Genomic DNA, 15,634 nt, shown 5'->3' on the forward strand with positions numbered 1-15,634 from the left:
ATGTCCCAAAGAGGAAGGCCTGTACCCAGTTCTCTCCAAGTTCTGATCACTTTAAGGTTCTTGGCATCCCAAGCACTCCTTTTCTTGTGTTCAGTGGCAGCGGTATGGCCTTTACTTTCAATGACAACACGATTTTCCACTATTTGTTTAAGTAGAGTTTTTCAAACTCAGTGAAGTTCTTTTAGCGACCCAGCTTTACTAGTCTGACTTTGGTCTACTCCTGGCTTAACGCAACTCTTGTCAGTGAAACCGGGCCTATATGTTTTATACACAAACAAATAAATAAACCACCATGTGCAAAGTGCAAACAGGACAAGTTTGTGACTATTTATTAAATATTCATTAGCAAAATATTTCATTCATGACACAGTCAACAGTACAGACCAATCACAGCTTAAGGTACAATCTTCTCATGTTTACTGTCTACATCATGTTTAAGTCCATCTTAAACAGAATTTTGTCTTATTAACATCATTAAGGTAAACAATATGCATGTCCTGATGATGGGCTTCAAACATTCAGACCAGGGATGTCACACCTGCAATAACACAACAAGTTACATGATAAGTCACATTTTCTTAATTTCACCTGGGGAGAGAGACAACTCTTAAACTCTATTGTGGCACACAAACGTTTAGATTTAATACTTCATACTAATCTGACAGACTGTTAGGGTGATTCAAGGACAAAATCATATCAGACTGCCTCTCTTAAGAATAAAACACTTTTTATATGCAACTATTGAGAGATTAGGTCTTTGTGAAATTTTAACTAATGTTAAGTTCACAAGATGCTCTGTATTTAGGGCAGACAGCTGCTTTTCCCCTAAAATGTGGCATGTAAATCATATTATTTGGTTATCACGAAATGAGGATTTTAATCTCATAACAACAACTTGACCGTTTTTTTTAAATATAACTTTATATCCTTCATATCAGAATAACCCAACTGTTCTTGTGATATCGTTCTGATAACACTTCCCTTTTTTAAATTACAGTTACTTTAGACGTCTACACCATTTCACTCTTAATGTTCTGTTTGAATCACTCAATATCTAATGATAAAGATACTTTACATTAAATAAATGCTTTATGTTTAGACTGATGAAATATATGAAACAATATGTTTGATTTAAAGAGAAATGCTCCTTTCAGTGCATCTGTTCCACATGATGTTCTTGTTGTGTCAGTCCGAACAATTTGCTAGACATTTGTGACATTTCATGTAATATTTGGTTGTAAGTTGTGTTGAAAAGAACAGAAATGCATATCTGTGATGATATTTTAATACTCATTACTCACCCTGGCAGATCTATAAATTCTTTAACTTTTCGGGCTATAGAGTGAATTGGACAAAGTCTGAGGTGCTCCCTTTGACAGTGTTTTGCCTAAGAACATTATTCCAAGCCGAATCATTCCAGTGGCCCCCAAAGGGAATAAAATATCTAGGAATATTTTTCCCAATGCAATTAGACAAAATAGGGCTAAGTAATTTTTAACCACTCCAAGATAAAATGGACTAATTTTACCTGTCTTAGAATGCTTAGTTATTTACTTTATTCTTGTTAATTTTTTTTATTTGATTTTTAATTGTCACAATACAATTATTTATCTTAACTTTACATTGTTTTCTGTTTAAGTAAGGTGTGGGAACCCAATAAAGTTTGAGTCATTAAAAAAATAAATGCATGTCTGTGTTTTATATTTATTCTTATTTTCATTGCTTTTTTATTCCTGCTGTTGTCTGCCAAGGTCACCTCCTGTCTTTTCTCTTTCTGCACAATGAATTATAGAAATTCAGGCAAATGAAAGTTATTAAAGCAGCATATTATTTCCATATTTGGCAATTTTCATATTGTATCACAGACAGGACTCACCTATTGATACTTCATTGTGTAATCTTTATGTTACATGAAAAAAAATGTATTAGTTTTATTTCAGATGCCTCTTCTGTCCACTAGATGGTGCTTAGTCTTTCAGAAATAAACTGCTTCATTCTTTTCAACTTCTTATAAACAAACATAATTCTAAATACTTGAGATACTAAACAATATGAAGTGTAGACTTAAATATTTGTTACTTTTTTATTTTTACATACAAGAATTTTTGAGTCAGATAAATGAACTGAAAACTCAACCTGAGAATGAAACAATGTAGCACTTTTTTCTCTTACCATCTGCATTCAAAAAAGGTGATAACACAAAGAGCAAATGTCATAACAACCTTTTTTCAAATATTTAACAAGGCATCAGTGAAAACACAAACTGAACTCTTGTGAAGGTTTAGTAGAGTTAGCACTGAGTTCCACTCTCTGATGTGAGGCAGAACCACTTACAGGAGCAGTTAAGGTGGTACAGAGAGCTGTACAAAATAATCTAAAAATCCTCTTCCAGAGAAATGCATCGCCCCTCCTGCTGTGTCATGTGACCCTGTTCACCTTACTCACCGTGTGAGTACTTGCACTGTTTGAGCGCCTCACTGAAGCCCTCGCACAGACTCAGATCGCTCTGGTTGGTGGCACAGTCCAGGAACTGTCTAACCTCAAAACGACAGGGGCCATGCTGTGCCTGGGGGGGGTGGGGTGGCTCCTGTAGAGAAAGCCAGGAAGAGAAACATCACGCATTAATCAAGTACATCAACTTAAATCAGGAATCAGGAATACTTTATTAATCCCAAGGGGAAATTTTGTAAAAACATTTAAAAGATAAGAATAAGGGGAAAAAAGTACTAGAAAGTTAAAAACGAACTGGAGAACACTCTGTTTTTTTTCTCTGTTGATACCTGGATGTCTCTTAGTTTAATCTGAAAGGTAAAATAATATTTATTTTAAGCAGATCTCCTCCTCTGCCATCAGATTGTTAACTTCTCTCTAAAGTGTTTTATTTTTTTGCACCCTCTTGTTAAAATGTATTTACTATGATGGTTTCTGATTCCTGGATCAATTCAGAGAGTGTGCATGAACACAGTGTTGATCATTAAGCACACTTCCTGATTAATTTTCAAACCTAATAAAAATATCACTCTATCAGCTCTGCTGCATTGTTCTAATACCACTGAATGTGTTTGAGCTGCTAATATGTCATTACTTTAACTGAGAATGTACAGTGGTAAGAAGCAGCAGAAGTTTTCAAAAAAGAGCTGTCCGGTCCTCTCTTGGGATGTAAACATGTAACCATGGGTGACTGGTCTGAGAGAGAGAGAGAGAGAGAGAGAGAGAGAGAGAGAGAGAGAGAGAGAGTGACAGAGAGCGAACTAGCTGCTCTGTTTCTGCTTTTATTCTATTTGGTCTGGTCCATACACTGTTAAAAAAAAAAAAAAAAAAAGGACACCCGCTTGCAAGACTCGAAGTGAGGTCTCCACAAAAACTGCTCCCTCTGGTGGCTGGCTGCAGTATAGATTAAAAAATTCCGCTTTCCAGCCATTCCAGATAGGCTGTGTTCAAACTTTAAAAAATTAATACTCCTCGTAGAAATGTTTCTCACATTCGATTGTTGTGTTAATTTGAAGATATCATTTGGCTGTCCTGTATTCAAGTCCTCTTTTTTTTCTGAAAAGTTTCGTTTTCATTAGTTATACAAGGTTAAAAAGGAGGCTTTACGTAACGGTTAACAATGATTGACAGCTGCTGTTCCTGTGTATTTTTTCTGGGGATTGTAATATATGTCCGGAGGCAGAGTCAAACGGAGATTAGACCCACGAAAGAAAAAAAATAATTATTATTTTTGTCACCCAAATCCACTCTAAGTCTCCCAGAATCCCTCATCGTCTCTACTGCGCAGACTCTGGCTGCAATTGCTGCCAATGGCTGCGCCTGTGAGGGGGGTATTTTGGCTTCAAAACTGTATAATGATAAATGTTGGAGCCACGATGTCCACTCTATATTCAGTCTATGGTCTGGTCTGCTTCCTGCCAGACTCAGAGCCCATACAAACTTAATATGGGACTCCCTTACTGCAGATTGTAGCCATGCTGTTAGCTGTCCTGGTGCTTTGGTTCAGAGAAGTTCTTTAGACAGACTGTAACTGGATTATTAAGAGGGAGTTTGTGGATGACACTCTGTAGAAACCGTGATCTCAACAGACATGTCATTGTCTCTGTGTTTTATGTAGCGTTAATATTCAAATCAGGCAGAGATGACACCTTTATCGGAGTCCTCTGTTAATCTTTCTTGTGTGCTCCAGATTCCCCCTCCTCTCCTGTCTTAATTTTCTTCCTCCTTCCCCACTAATCGTCATCCGTATCCTAATCTTCCCCTCTCTTTCTCCTCTACTGACCACAACCACAACCACAACCCCCCCTCCCCCCCCCTAAAATTCATCCTCATAATCCTCTTCCTCCCCCTCTTCCCTGGTTTGCAGGCTTGGCAGGCTCCGGGCTGCTGCTACTCCCCCCGCTGAATGCTCCAGTCAAGGCGCTTCCAACCACGTGGCCCACAGCAGAGCCTACAGCCACCCCTGCTGCTGTGGTTGCCATCTGAGCCATGAGCCCAGGACCCTGGGATGGGGCAGGGGCCGGTGCCAGGGCAGCTGGAGGAGGGTGAGCAGGGGCAGGAGCAAAGGACGAAGCAGGGCTGAAAAAGAGTAAACTTTTTAAGAGAGTTTTCTGAGTAAAAACTTCTTCATGACAACTTTAAATAAGTCTGTCATATTATTTTCATCTCTGCTCTAATGACCTCCAAATGTGTTAAAATGCAGAGCACATTTTTTTTATTGAGTGATGCAAAACAGAACATGACAAGTAGGGACAAAAATGTCAAACCAAACAATATAAACAATTACATGTGTGTATTGGTGAGTATCTGTGTGTGGTGCATACATTATTGAGGGGGGGCACAATGAGTTGGTTGGTTTGAGATATATATATACACATATATATATACATATATATATATATATATATATATATATATATATATATATATATATATATATATATATATATATATATATATATATATATTTGAAGCATGAATCAATACAAAGATACATAGACCATAATGAAAGTTTTAATAGTTCAAGGAATTTATGAGTGGCATGATGAGCGGGGGATAATATATAAAGAATAACGTAATAATACTTCTTATAAATTCTTATATGCACATTTGTAATTAGGCATGTCCCAATGGCACCCAGTATGGTTATTTTCGGAGGATGGGATCGTAGTTGTTTCATGAGCAGGACCGATCCAGTTTTCAGGTGTTTTCAGCACTGTCACACTTTACAGCTGCCGTAAATCAAACCACATTGCAAACATGTCCACTGTGTGGAACTACTTATCTTTGGAAAGCAATGATAGTAAAACAGCATCTTGCAACATTTGTAAAGTGAGTGTTCCTCTAGGACAGGGACCTACAATTACTACCCTGGAGGGCTGAGAGGCTGCAGGTTTTCTTTCCAACCAAAAACTCCACCAGCTGATTTCACTGATTAGTCCCTGTCCTCTGCTTGAAGGTGAGATAATCAGTGAAATCAACTGGTGGAGTTTTTGGTTGGAAAGAAAACCTGCAGCCTCTCGGCCCCCCTGGGTTGGAGTTGGAGATCCCTGCTCTAGGAGGTACCAACAGAGCTCACTTTAATACAAGTATGATTCATCATTTAAAATAGAATCACCCAACGGAGTACAGGATTTACCAGAGAAAGGTATCCGTATCGCCATTGGCAAAACATATCATGAAAAAATCTTATTGGATTGGAAGTAAAAAAAAAACCTGTTTGGGACATCCTGATTTGTTATTGTTTGATGCTGAGTACATGTTTAATAAAACATATCTTTCATTTTTGTCAATCGCTTTAAACCTAAACTTCATTGAACTAAGTAGAGAGTTAGACAACATAACACGCAAAACTGAAAATGTTAAGTGTCACAATATGGGGATCAGAAAAGTCCCATAGCAGCACATATGTGAAGGCTTCTTTAAGACTTGACATTCAAAAAGCACACTAAAGAGGTAGAAAATACGATTAAATTCAATTTGGCCAACTTCAGACACATAAGACCATAGATAAAGCAAAAATTTTTATGCATGCCATAATCTCACACATAACATACTGCTTCACAACCTGGTCACAGGCAAATCATACGACTTTGAAACCCATAGAATCCCTATACAAACAGACATTAAAAACATTGGATCAAAAGCCCAACAGTTACCACCATTGTCATATCGTCCAAAAATATAATTTATTTAACATTGATAGCTTTAAACATTGTTCAGACGCTTGCCTGATCTTCAAGATAATAAACGGGCTTGCACCTCCACCACTGAACAGGTTTATAAAACGAAATGAAAGTGGTCTGAGAACAACAAGGGCAACTGCCAGAGGGGACTGTGACGCGCCATTCAGGCAGAGTGTGTTTGGTGAAACAGTCTTCCCTGTCAGAGGCTCACACCACTGGAACAGTCTCCCGAATTAAATTAGAGTGACCACTAACTATTAGACTTTTAAATACAACCTCAAGAGGTGGCTTAAAGCTAACCAAATCCGTAATCATGGAGAAGCCAAACATTGTCACTAGTGTCACCTGTACTTCCCCAGAGACGTTCTGTACCCTCATGTTTTGTTTTTTTTGTTTGGTTTCTGATTTTTGTTTTTTCGTATTGTATTGTATTGTGTTGTATTGTTTTTGCACTAATGGGTTTAACTTTCCACTTTTTAACAACCTGCTCAGGGACTACAGATGAAAATTAGCTTATGGCTAACTCTGGCATATTTACACTATCAATGTAAAAAGAAGTGTTGATTTATATGCTTTGTCCCTGATAAACAAATAAATGAATAAATAAAATAAGACTGAACAATATCTTCAGGTTTAGGAGCAACATATGCTGCCATCCAGACAATGAGTTTTGCAGCGAGACAATGACACTGTGGCTTAGTGGCCCCTCTCATTCTGCAGGTCAGGGATTCATTACCAGCTTCTGCAGTCACATGCTGAAGTGTCCCTCAGCAAAACACTGAACCCCGTTGCTTCCACTGTTGGTCAGTGGTGTATGAATGGGTGCAAATGTGTTAGATAGAACTGATGGCTCCCCCCTAAAACTCCCTCTACCATCAGTGTGTGAATATGGTGTGGATGGGTGAATGACGCTGGCAGCGTAAAGCACTTGAGTAGTCTAAAAGACTAGAAAAGCGCTATATAAGTACTGGCTCATTTGCCGTTTACAAACCAGCCACACAGATTACATGGCATCATGGGTCTGGCTGACAAGGGCTGGGCCATCACCAGTAAGTGTGGCTTGAAAAAGCGGCCACTTAAATCATAGCTGCAAATCGTTCCACTGACAAGGATCAGCTGTTTTTCAGAGACACTTTAAAGCCAGGCTGATCCAAGCAGCGAAAAAAAATGGGCTACTTCATGTGGTGATGTGCCATCAACCACTGAATGAAACAGTGGAAAAAACATGTACAGAGGAGATATCCTTTTTTCTAAATTAGGGATGATAGTGGTACAGTGCCCTATATTTATGAAAAGAAGAAGACATAAATCAGCTTGTACACAAATAAAGTAGTTATCTCATCTGGCATCACTTTTAGATTATCATCACTATCAGAGTGGACTGCTGGTAAAAGGAAGTTATTTTTAATGGAAAGTTGTGGCTGTTGTCACCTTTAATTTTTTCACAAGATAATGTGTGCCTTTATTCCGTTATGTGTTGACTATACTTCAAGGGAGACTGAAGAAAGAAAATCAGAAATTTTCAAACGGTTACCGTTGGTGGGATCGAACCCACCAATGGTAACTGTTTGAAAATTCAGGCCAGCATCCAAACCACTCACCCACCAGTGGCTGACATGTCTTGATTCACGGTTATTCCAGTGTTGTTTGAAAAGGTTTCAAATTGTGTTTCCAATCAAGAACATCTAGAGGTGCACAATTACTATCGGCCCAAACTTATCGGGCCGATAACAGGAAATTTTTATGTCATTCCGATAAGTCTCATATCATAATGGCTTGCCCCAATATCATATATATTTTTGTCAGCACAGCATTGCCGCGCTCCTGCTATGAGACCTGAACAGCTTGCTGTGAATGCTGCGTTCATGTGCCATCAGCATAAAAAGAAAAATGCTTTTGAGAAGAGAAGGGAGAAGAAGGGAGAATTTAAGACTACCCCTCATGTTGGAAAAAACAGTCATTAAGTAGGTCATAATTTTGGTAGTTTGTGGTATTTTTCCACATGTTTCATATGAACAATAAAAACATAAACATAAAAATGCCTCCCAGCAAAGTATGAAGCAAACGCCAAATGTATTCACACTTTAATGGATAATGACGCAAAGGAAATAAGCTTCACCATGGATATATGGACTTGTGATGTTAGCCCTGTAATCATGATAAGTCTGACCGTGCAGTGGCTAAATATGGACTTTAAACTACGAAGTGATGTTACAGTCCCAGGAGCTGCCCAGCTCACACACAGGTGCGATGATTCATCAGAATTTTTAAGCTATGCTACAGCGGTGGAATCTTAAGAAGGGCATGGTTCATGTTGTCTTATGAGATAATTTGCATAATATGGAGAGGGTGATGAATGTGCAGTGTGGCAAGCCTTGACTGCATGGCCCACTCTTTACAACTGGCTGTGTATGAGGCTGTGTTAAGTCAAAGAGCTGTGCATGACTGTGTTGCCATTGGGCACAGGATTGTTAGACATTTTAAACGGTCTCAAGTAGCGTCCTCTGCCCTGAGGAAATTACAAGAACAGCTCCAAGTGCCACAAACAGGACTCCAACAAGACATAGCTGTGCGATGAAACAGTACATTTTACATGCTTAAGAGTCTAGTGGTGTAAAAGCAAGCCATTGCAGTATATGCAGTTGAACACCATTTGCCCGCAACACTCAACACCCACTAATGGACCCTGGGTCGAAAACATTCTGACCATCCTCGATCCATGTGGGCAGCTGACTAGGAACATCTGCAAGGCCACTGCCACAGCTGCAGATGTTATCCCCTCCATCCAAGCCTTGATGCATCTGCTTCAGCAAACTGTTTCAACTGAGTTGAGACATTAAAGGACACCGTGTTAAAAGCATTGCAGTCACATTTCGGTCATATTGAGGAGCAGCCCCTGTACTATCTTGCAACGATATCGGACCCAAGGTATAAAGACTGCTACTTCACCATTGCATCAAAACGGCAAGCAACTGGTATGCTGCGGGAAAAGTTGCTGGAGAATGATGGTGTCACAGCTTGCACTCCCCTGCCAGAAGAGCAACCAAGAAAGAAGAGCAGGGAAGACGGGAAAAACTCACCGTTGGAAATGTTTAAGACAATACTGGAAGATTTACACTCAGGCTGCCATTCACCAGAATAACCGCAGAGTGGATGCAGAAGTAAGTGTATAGATTTCCTTAGCATTTTCTGAAGAAACAACTTATAACTCATGTTAATGGTCAGAACACCATAAAAATTAGGTTGTATTGTTCTGCTGTGTTTTGTTAACTTTTAGCTCCAGTCGTATCTGTCGGACTCGGAACCAACGCTTCACATGAGCCATTGCCCACTGGAATACTGGAAGAGCAACTAGTCCTGTTTTGAGTGCATGGCCTGTCAGTGCCTTGCACCAGCGTCAACAGCAAGCGCTTTTTTTCTGCTGCTGGACATGTGATGATCACGGAAAGGAACAGACTTGCTTGCGAAAAGGCAGAAATGCTGCTTTTTATTAAAAATAATCTACCCTTGATCCACCCAGAGGTAAAAGGGTAGGTTAAAGTCCCCTCAAAGTCTTAAAGACACCAAAAGCTTATGTGTTAAAACTACAGCACAATTTCAGGTCAGAGTATGTGCCACCTTTTGAAGTACTACAGCTCGTAGCCCTCCCCCTTTGAGTGATTGATTTTCTACATATATTTAATTTTTGAACTTCTGGAATGCACTTTTTCAGATTAGGTTTACATATGGTTGAAATGCTAAACTGTAACTTGTTCAGTGCATAATTTTTTTTATATGTATTCATACATGAATAATTGGAATGCAGTTTTTCAGCCCTTATTCCTGATGCATGTATTTGGATCAGTTCAAGGGGCCTTTTTTTCATGTCAATAAGTTTTGCACCTTGTCTAAATTGATGTGCATTTACGATATCAAATAGTTTTGTTTGATATCTTTTAGAAGAGTGGCTTGCCACTGGCTTTTTAATTGGAAAAAATAATCATTGCTTCATTTTAAGACTCAAAACTGTTTTTGTTTTGTTCATAGAGTTGATGTCATGATCTTAGATATATATATATATATATATATATATATATATATATATATATATATATATATATATATATATATATATATATAGGACAAAGATGACCCTTAACCGATGAACAACAGAACCCACGTTTTCTTCACATGTTGTTACACAACCAAATATAATTCACGATTCACTCTTTAATTTATCAGGAACATTCCCATTTAATATAGACTCTTCCCTAGGAGGGTGTTCTTATCATTTTCAGTCTGCTGAACTAAACATTGTACATTTTTAATTCACTTAATCAGTCCTCTGCTGCTGCCAGCTGGCCAGTGGCCATGACAGGATCTGACCTCACTTCAGACCTTCTGTCTAGTGACGCAGCGTGCGTGTCACTAAGTTCTTATCAAAGACGCTGAAGAAGTTCGACTGACTTTAGAAAGCTTAGCCCCCTGCTTTAACAGAAGTCGTTGAAAAATGACATGGGCTGCACAAAGACTCACTCACTCCCTCTCTTTCACACACACACACACACACACACACACACACACACACACACACACACACACACACACACTCCCCAATATCCACACTCAATCACAATCATTTCATACAGTTGATGACCCACACGCACTGTTGTGGAGATGTGTGTTACAAAGTTTTACCTCGCTGGAGCCGAGGGCCGGCTGCGGCTTCCTCTTGCCATCTTGGACCGCGTACGAAGAGCTGTCTGTGGGGAAGAAGGTGGCACTGTCGGTGTATCTCAGGAACTCCACTCCGCTGAGGTCAGTCACAGCGTTGACTCTCCTCAGCGCTCACATGGCAGAGTGACCTTAATCGCAAAGTATCGCGAGACATTCTCCTTCTGCTTCTTCTTCTTCTTTCATTTAATAGCGGATCGCAAGCAACGTTTAGGTGCATACCGCCACCTACTGTACAAGAGTGTGTAGCGTCATTTCTCCGTCTCTATATTCTGCACATAAGTTTTGTCTCTTTCAGAAAGCCAAATAATGCTTTCCTTACATCTCGGATGTTTTCCCTATCCCCTTCTGATCCGAGAATTCCAGACTCCATTTGCGCTGAGCTGCCCTCACTTTCCCTTGTAGCCTCTCTCTCTCTCTGATGCATATTTACCATAGTGAATTAAAATATGTTCCACATTTTCCTTCACACCACATCTTTCACACCTTTCCCTAATACATTCAATATATCATTTAAACCAGTATTCACACCTGTGGCTCGTTTGCTTTGTTCCGATTCAGGGGCAAAACCGATACAATTGTAGCGGTCGTCACTTGGTTCGTTTGTGTTCACAAGTTGCGGTCCAAAGTTGGAAACAAATGTCACGTGCGATCGATTTTTTTCTCTCATTGGTCAGAAATCATACCCAGAAGACGATGAGTTTCCCTATCTTCGTTCATTCATTAATTCATTCATGTTCTCACCCACCATGGAGCATCAACAACGTGTGTGGCTAGTTTACATTACAGCGTTTATCTGGCTAATGTACCAGTGTGTGCTTTATGAATAACATGTGCAGTCTTTCCTGGAGTCCCGACTGCGCCTGGAAAATAATATCCTGTTACATGTCTCGAAACGAAAACGTGCCGGCTCACGTCACCGCAGACAAAAACGGGCTCTGATGAGTGCACAACAACACATTCTACTCTCACGACCCAGATAGCATGAGTCTTTGGGCCGGATCAGTTTTAAAGCTTCCAGATCCGGCTGTAATGCACACACGGGCTAAACTGACTTGCGAGATCTGGTCCGAAAGACGATAACACATGTTAAACGGTCTTTCAGTTTGTGAGTGCAAAACGATTGTGGCCCGCACATGTAATACAGACCTCAACCGAAAGCGCCAAAAGTTGAGGTTAAATGACAATGTACGTGACAAACCGGCTTCGGCCCGAATATGTTATACAGATCTTGAGCCGAAGGCGCCAAGTACAGAGATCAAATCAGCTTGTGCTGCGCTGGTCGGATCTGGGCCAAATCACATTAAATCCGTAAATACAGCGATGAGGGCTGTACCATTATGATTACAGGGGCATCATTATTTTAAATATGAAAATTAAATAAATGCGCATATAAAAATGTCATACCAGGAACTCAAAGGTGATTTGGGTCAACAATAAGACAATACATGTTTTGTAAATTACTCTTTTTGGGTAAAAGAATCATTTTGACGAAGCGTCCCAACCCCAACGCAATGGACTACTCCCCCTCTCAATCGTAGTTCACGTCATTACCTGCTTCTGTCCGTTGCCTGTCACCCCCGCTACACCACAGACTGACAGAAACGGTAAGTGTCTCTCTTTATAGTGTTTGTAAAAGTAATAAACCTTAATGCTACTTACATTTACAACTATGGAAACAAAGTTTATGTCAAGAAAGAGTGCGAGTATGACTCATAAATCACAGCAAGTAGTAGCTCTGTTGGTTGATAAGCTAGCTAGCTAGGACGTTCTCCCTGGTCAGTTATTTTATAGCTAATCAACCTCGGCTTACGCTTATGCAGAGCTCCAGAGTGATGCCTATTAGGTCGCATATGCTACCAAATTTGTGAGTTAAAACTCGACAAGGTCGCAGCAGTGCGACTTACGGAGAAAATAGAAAAACAACCCACACTGAATTACCGTATAACCACTACGAAGAGGCTCAGCAGGGTTGTGTTACTTTAACTTTCACTTTCCCATTAATACATTTGTCTTCTGTGTTACAAAACGAGGGCTTTACTAAACCCAGGGCTAGGACAATGGGGACAACAGAGGACTTGATGGCTAACTGTGAAATAGATTCATGAGCTGACGTCTGACCAGTAACGCTGATTGCCGCGCAATCATCCACTCCGTCGCAGACTGATCACTCACATGTCAACAACACACTGACTTCAGTTAAAGTGCAGCCACAGCAAGTGTGTGTGTGACTTATGTGTATCAATAATACTGTATGTGCCACTTGCTGGTTCTTTAAAGTTGTGTTTAAATCAGTACTGAAATTTTTGAATAAATGAATAATTGTGTATATTAATCGTGATTTCAATATCACTTGAATAATCGGGATTCTTATTTTTACCATAATCGCTCAGCCCTACAATAGACAGTAAGTCCATTATTGATAGAATACATTTCTCTCTTTCTGTTGACCCTCTCAGTCACTGTCCCCCCAAGTGAAATAAATGGGTTTCCATCAAGCTCCATCTACCTGGAAGAACCTTGTTCGGGACCCACAGGGGCTTGCTGGTAAGAGATGTCCAAACATACATTTTTGCTGCATGAAATTCTATAGCGCATTTCAGGGTATATTCTCCATTAAGGATGTCCATAACAGCAATTTACAGTATATGGTAGTGATTGTTAATTATTTTCTGCAAAAATCCACTACAGCTGTGGAGCCTGGGCACTTAGCTTACACATGCTTCAAAAAAAAAAAAAAAAAAAGACTCTGCAGTCCATGTTCTTCATTTGCAATGTTTACCGAAAAATATTCTTTCAATTAAAAAATAAAAAAAACTGTACAATAAACTTAGAACAATAATTTTGTACAAACATGGTCGAAAACTATTGTGCTCTTAGCTCTAGCTTAACTAAGAAACACGTCACATAATACATCTTAACCAATAAGAAAATAGGGTGAGAGCTGTCATTTAGTCATAATTAAACATACTGCAGTCAAGCTATAGAACTGCTTATTATTGTTAGCAAATGAAATTCCACAAAATGTAAATTTTTGACCACTTTGTTTTTACTGTAAAAACCCCTTTAACAGTGAACTGGGTATAAATTGATTTCCTCTGTTTGTCCCCATTGCAGCAAACTGTCAAGGCCATGGTGGCTCTTTAGTTTCCAGGGCGGAGCACTACTTCAGACCTGCATTCAGAGTTGGTGGTAGTAGTAGTGGTGCCCAAATTCCCTGCTCAGGTAGGCAAGCAGTTCCAGTATGTGTGAAGTTTCTTTTGGTACCTTGGAAAATAAGTTAAATATGAATGTATCCAGTGATTAATGTCGATCTTTGATTTGTTTAGAAATTTGTCTTTTTTTTTTTTTCTTAGCTGCCCAACTACACATCCTTTTGCTTCTTGAAAATCTAAAGCAGCAACAGTTTCAACTGGCAAACACAGTCAAAATGGTTTTGAGCAGGCTGGGGTCCACCCCAGTGCCATCTGAACTGCCAGAGGAGTTTCAGTTTCCTTTGGACAACCTAGAGGAAGTTGAAGACTTTGAGAATTGGATCCGGGAAAACCGGGGGAGGAAGCAGAACTTGGTATGGATAAAGAACCCCACTACATACCAACATCCGTTAAAAATACAAAAGACAAATTGTTGTTACATTTCATTTTAAATTGTATAAGTCATTTTTTGACTCGATAACTAGTGTTTTTGTAAATATGATTTCCAATAGCTGCTTGTATTCCAAGGTTAGCTGCAAAGGGTCGACGTATCATTGGGGTTTTGGTGTTTACTCTGCACTTCATATGGTCTTATCTCCCCTTGTTTTTCACATCTTTGCCCAGGTTTCTGCTTTAGCAGCTGTTGAGGGTCCAGACCCAAAAAAAGTGACGTGGAACATCCTTGCACGCCTGTATTCATGCAGCGTTGCAAAGAAGATCAACTGGAAAGGGGTAAATGGGAAGAGGGCCTTCCACCAAATGGGAGCCAAAGTCTTACTGATGCGTAAGTGGCTAATTCATAACTCTATTAGACCAGAGCAAAATTATGAGATAAATGTGCCAAAACCATTCTTTTTCACCACTGTTTTTACTTGTGTGTAGGTGCTGTTTGGCCAGTGACAGAGAGGGTGGGCGTCAGGCACGCAGCAGGACAAGACAATGAGGGCTGGCTTGGGGAGTTAAGGTTAAGTTTGGTTTTCTACAGCTTTTACATTGGTTATAGAATGAAGACCTTATGAATAAAAATGAAAATAAAAATGACCTGACTTTAAAAATACAGTCTGCAGTGTCTGCATTTTTGCTTGACTGAGTATTAGGCTGTTTCACTGACTTCATCTGTCTGCATGCCCTTCTACAATTCAGTCATCAGTCATTCAGTGCAGGGTTTTTACAGCATTGAAAAAAATTAAGCCACTCTCCAATTTCTTTACTTAATTATTACAATCAAATGTCTTTGATTAATTATGGTGTGCAGCAAATATGTGTGAAATTGAGCAGGGTCAGAGATGATCTGAAGGTTATTTATGAATTCGGGCCAAATCTGGATATGGGGCTTTTTCTGAGGGAGATCCTGCACCTGGACCATATCTGGGACAAATATGAGACTTTTAAATCAGAACTGGACCAGTTCTGGGACTGATCTGGGTCTGATCTGTAATTGTGATGTGGGCCGGTTTGGGGCCATCGTGCATCTAGACACTGGACCGGATCTGGTATCCGGATCTGGGCCGGATTTCACAGTAGATTCGGCCCAGATCCGGCCCAGTCTCT

The 15,634-nt window shown here is 39.7% G+C and overlaps 2 protein-coding genes across 2 annotated transcripts; one reads left to right on the forward strand and one right to left on the reverse strand.

Annotated features, from left to right (window-relative positions):
• Positions 1-300: 300 nt before the first annotated feature.
• Positions 301-11,058, reverse strand: chchd10 (coiled-coil-helix-coiled-coil-helix domain containing 10). Its single transcript, XM_074687737.1, has 4 exons — positions 10,854-11,058; positions 4,346-4,569; positions 2,446-2,586; positions 301-538 (listed from the first exon to the last, which is right to left on the reverse strand). The coding sequence occupies exons 1-4, from the start codon at positions 10,892-10,894 to the stop codon at positions 519-521; spliced, it is 426 nt and encodes a 141-aa protein (XP_074543838.1). The 5' UTR covers positions 10,895-11,058; the 3' UTR covers positions 301-518.
• Positions 11,059-12,358: 1,300 nt separating this feature from the next.
• Positions 12,359-15,257, forward strand: LOC141803708 (uncharacterized). Its single transcript, XM_074687728.1, has 6 exons — positions 12,359-12,496; positions 13,349-13,436; positions 14,007-14,114; positions 14,246-14,457; positions 14,708-14,867; positions 14,966-15,257. The coding sequence occupies exons 2-6, from the start codon at positions 13,373-13,375 to the stop codon at positions 15,100-15,102; spliced, it is 681 nt and encodes a 226-aa protein (XP_074543829.1). The 5' UTR covers positions 12,359-12,496; positions 13,349-13,372; the 3' UTR covers positions 15,103-15,257.
• The last annotated feature ends 377 nt before the right edge of the window (positions 15,258-15,634 follow it).

The sequence above is a fragment of the Halichoeres trimaculatus genome, unplaced genomic scaffold, assembly GCF_033239565.1.
Source record: "Halichoeres trimaculatus isolate MK-OKI-2021-1 unplaced genomic scaffold, fHalTri1.1 fHalTri1_scaffold_2, whole genome shotgun sequence".
Taxonomy (NCBI): Eukaryota; Metazoa; Chordata; class Actinopteri; order Labriformes; family Labridae; genus Halichoeres; species Halichoeres trimaculatus.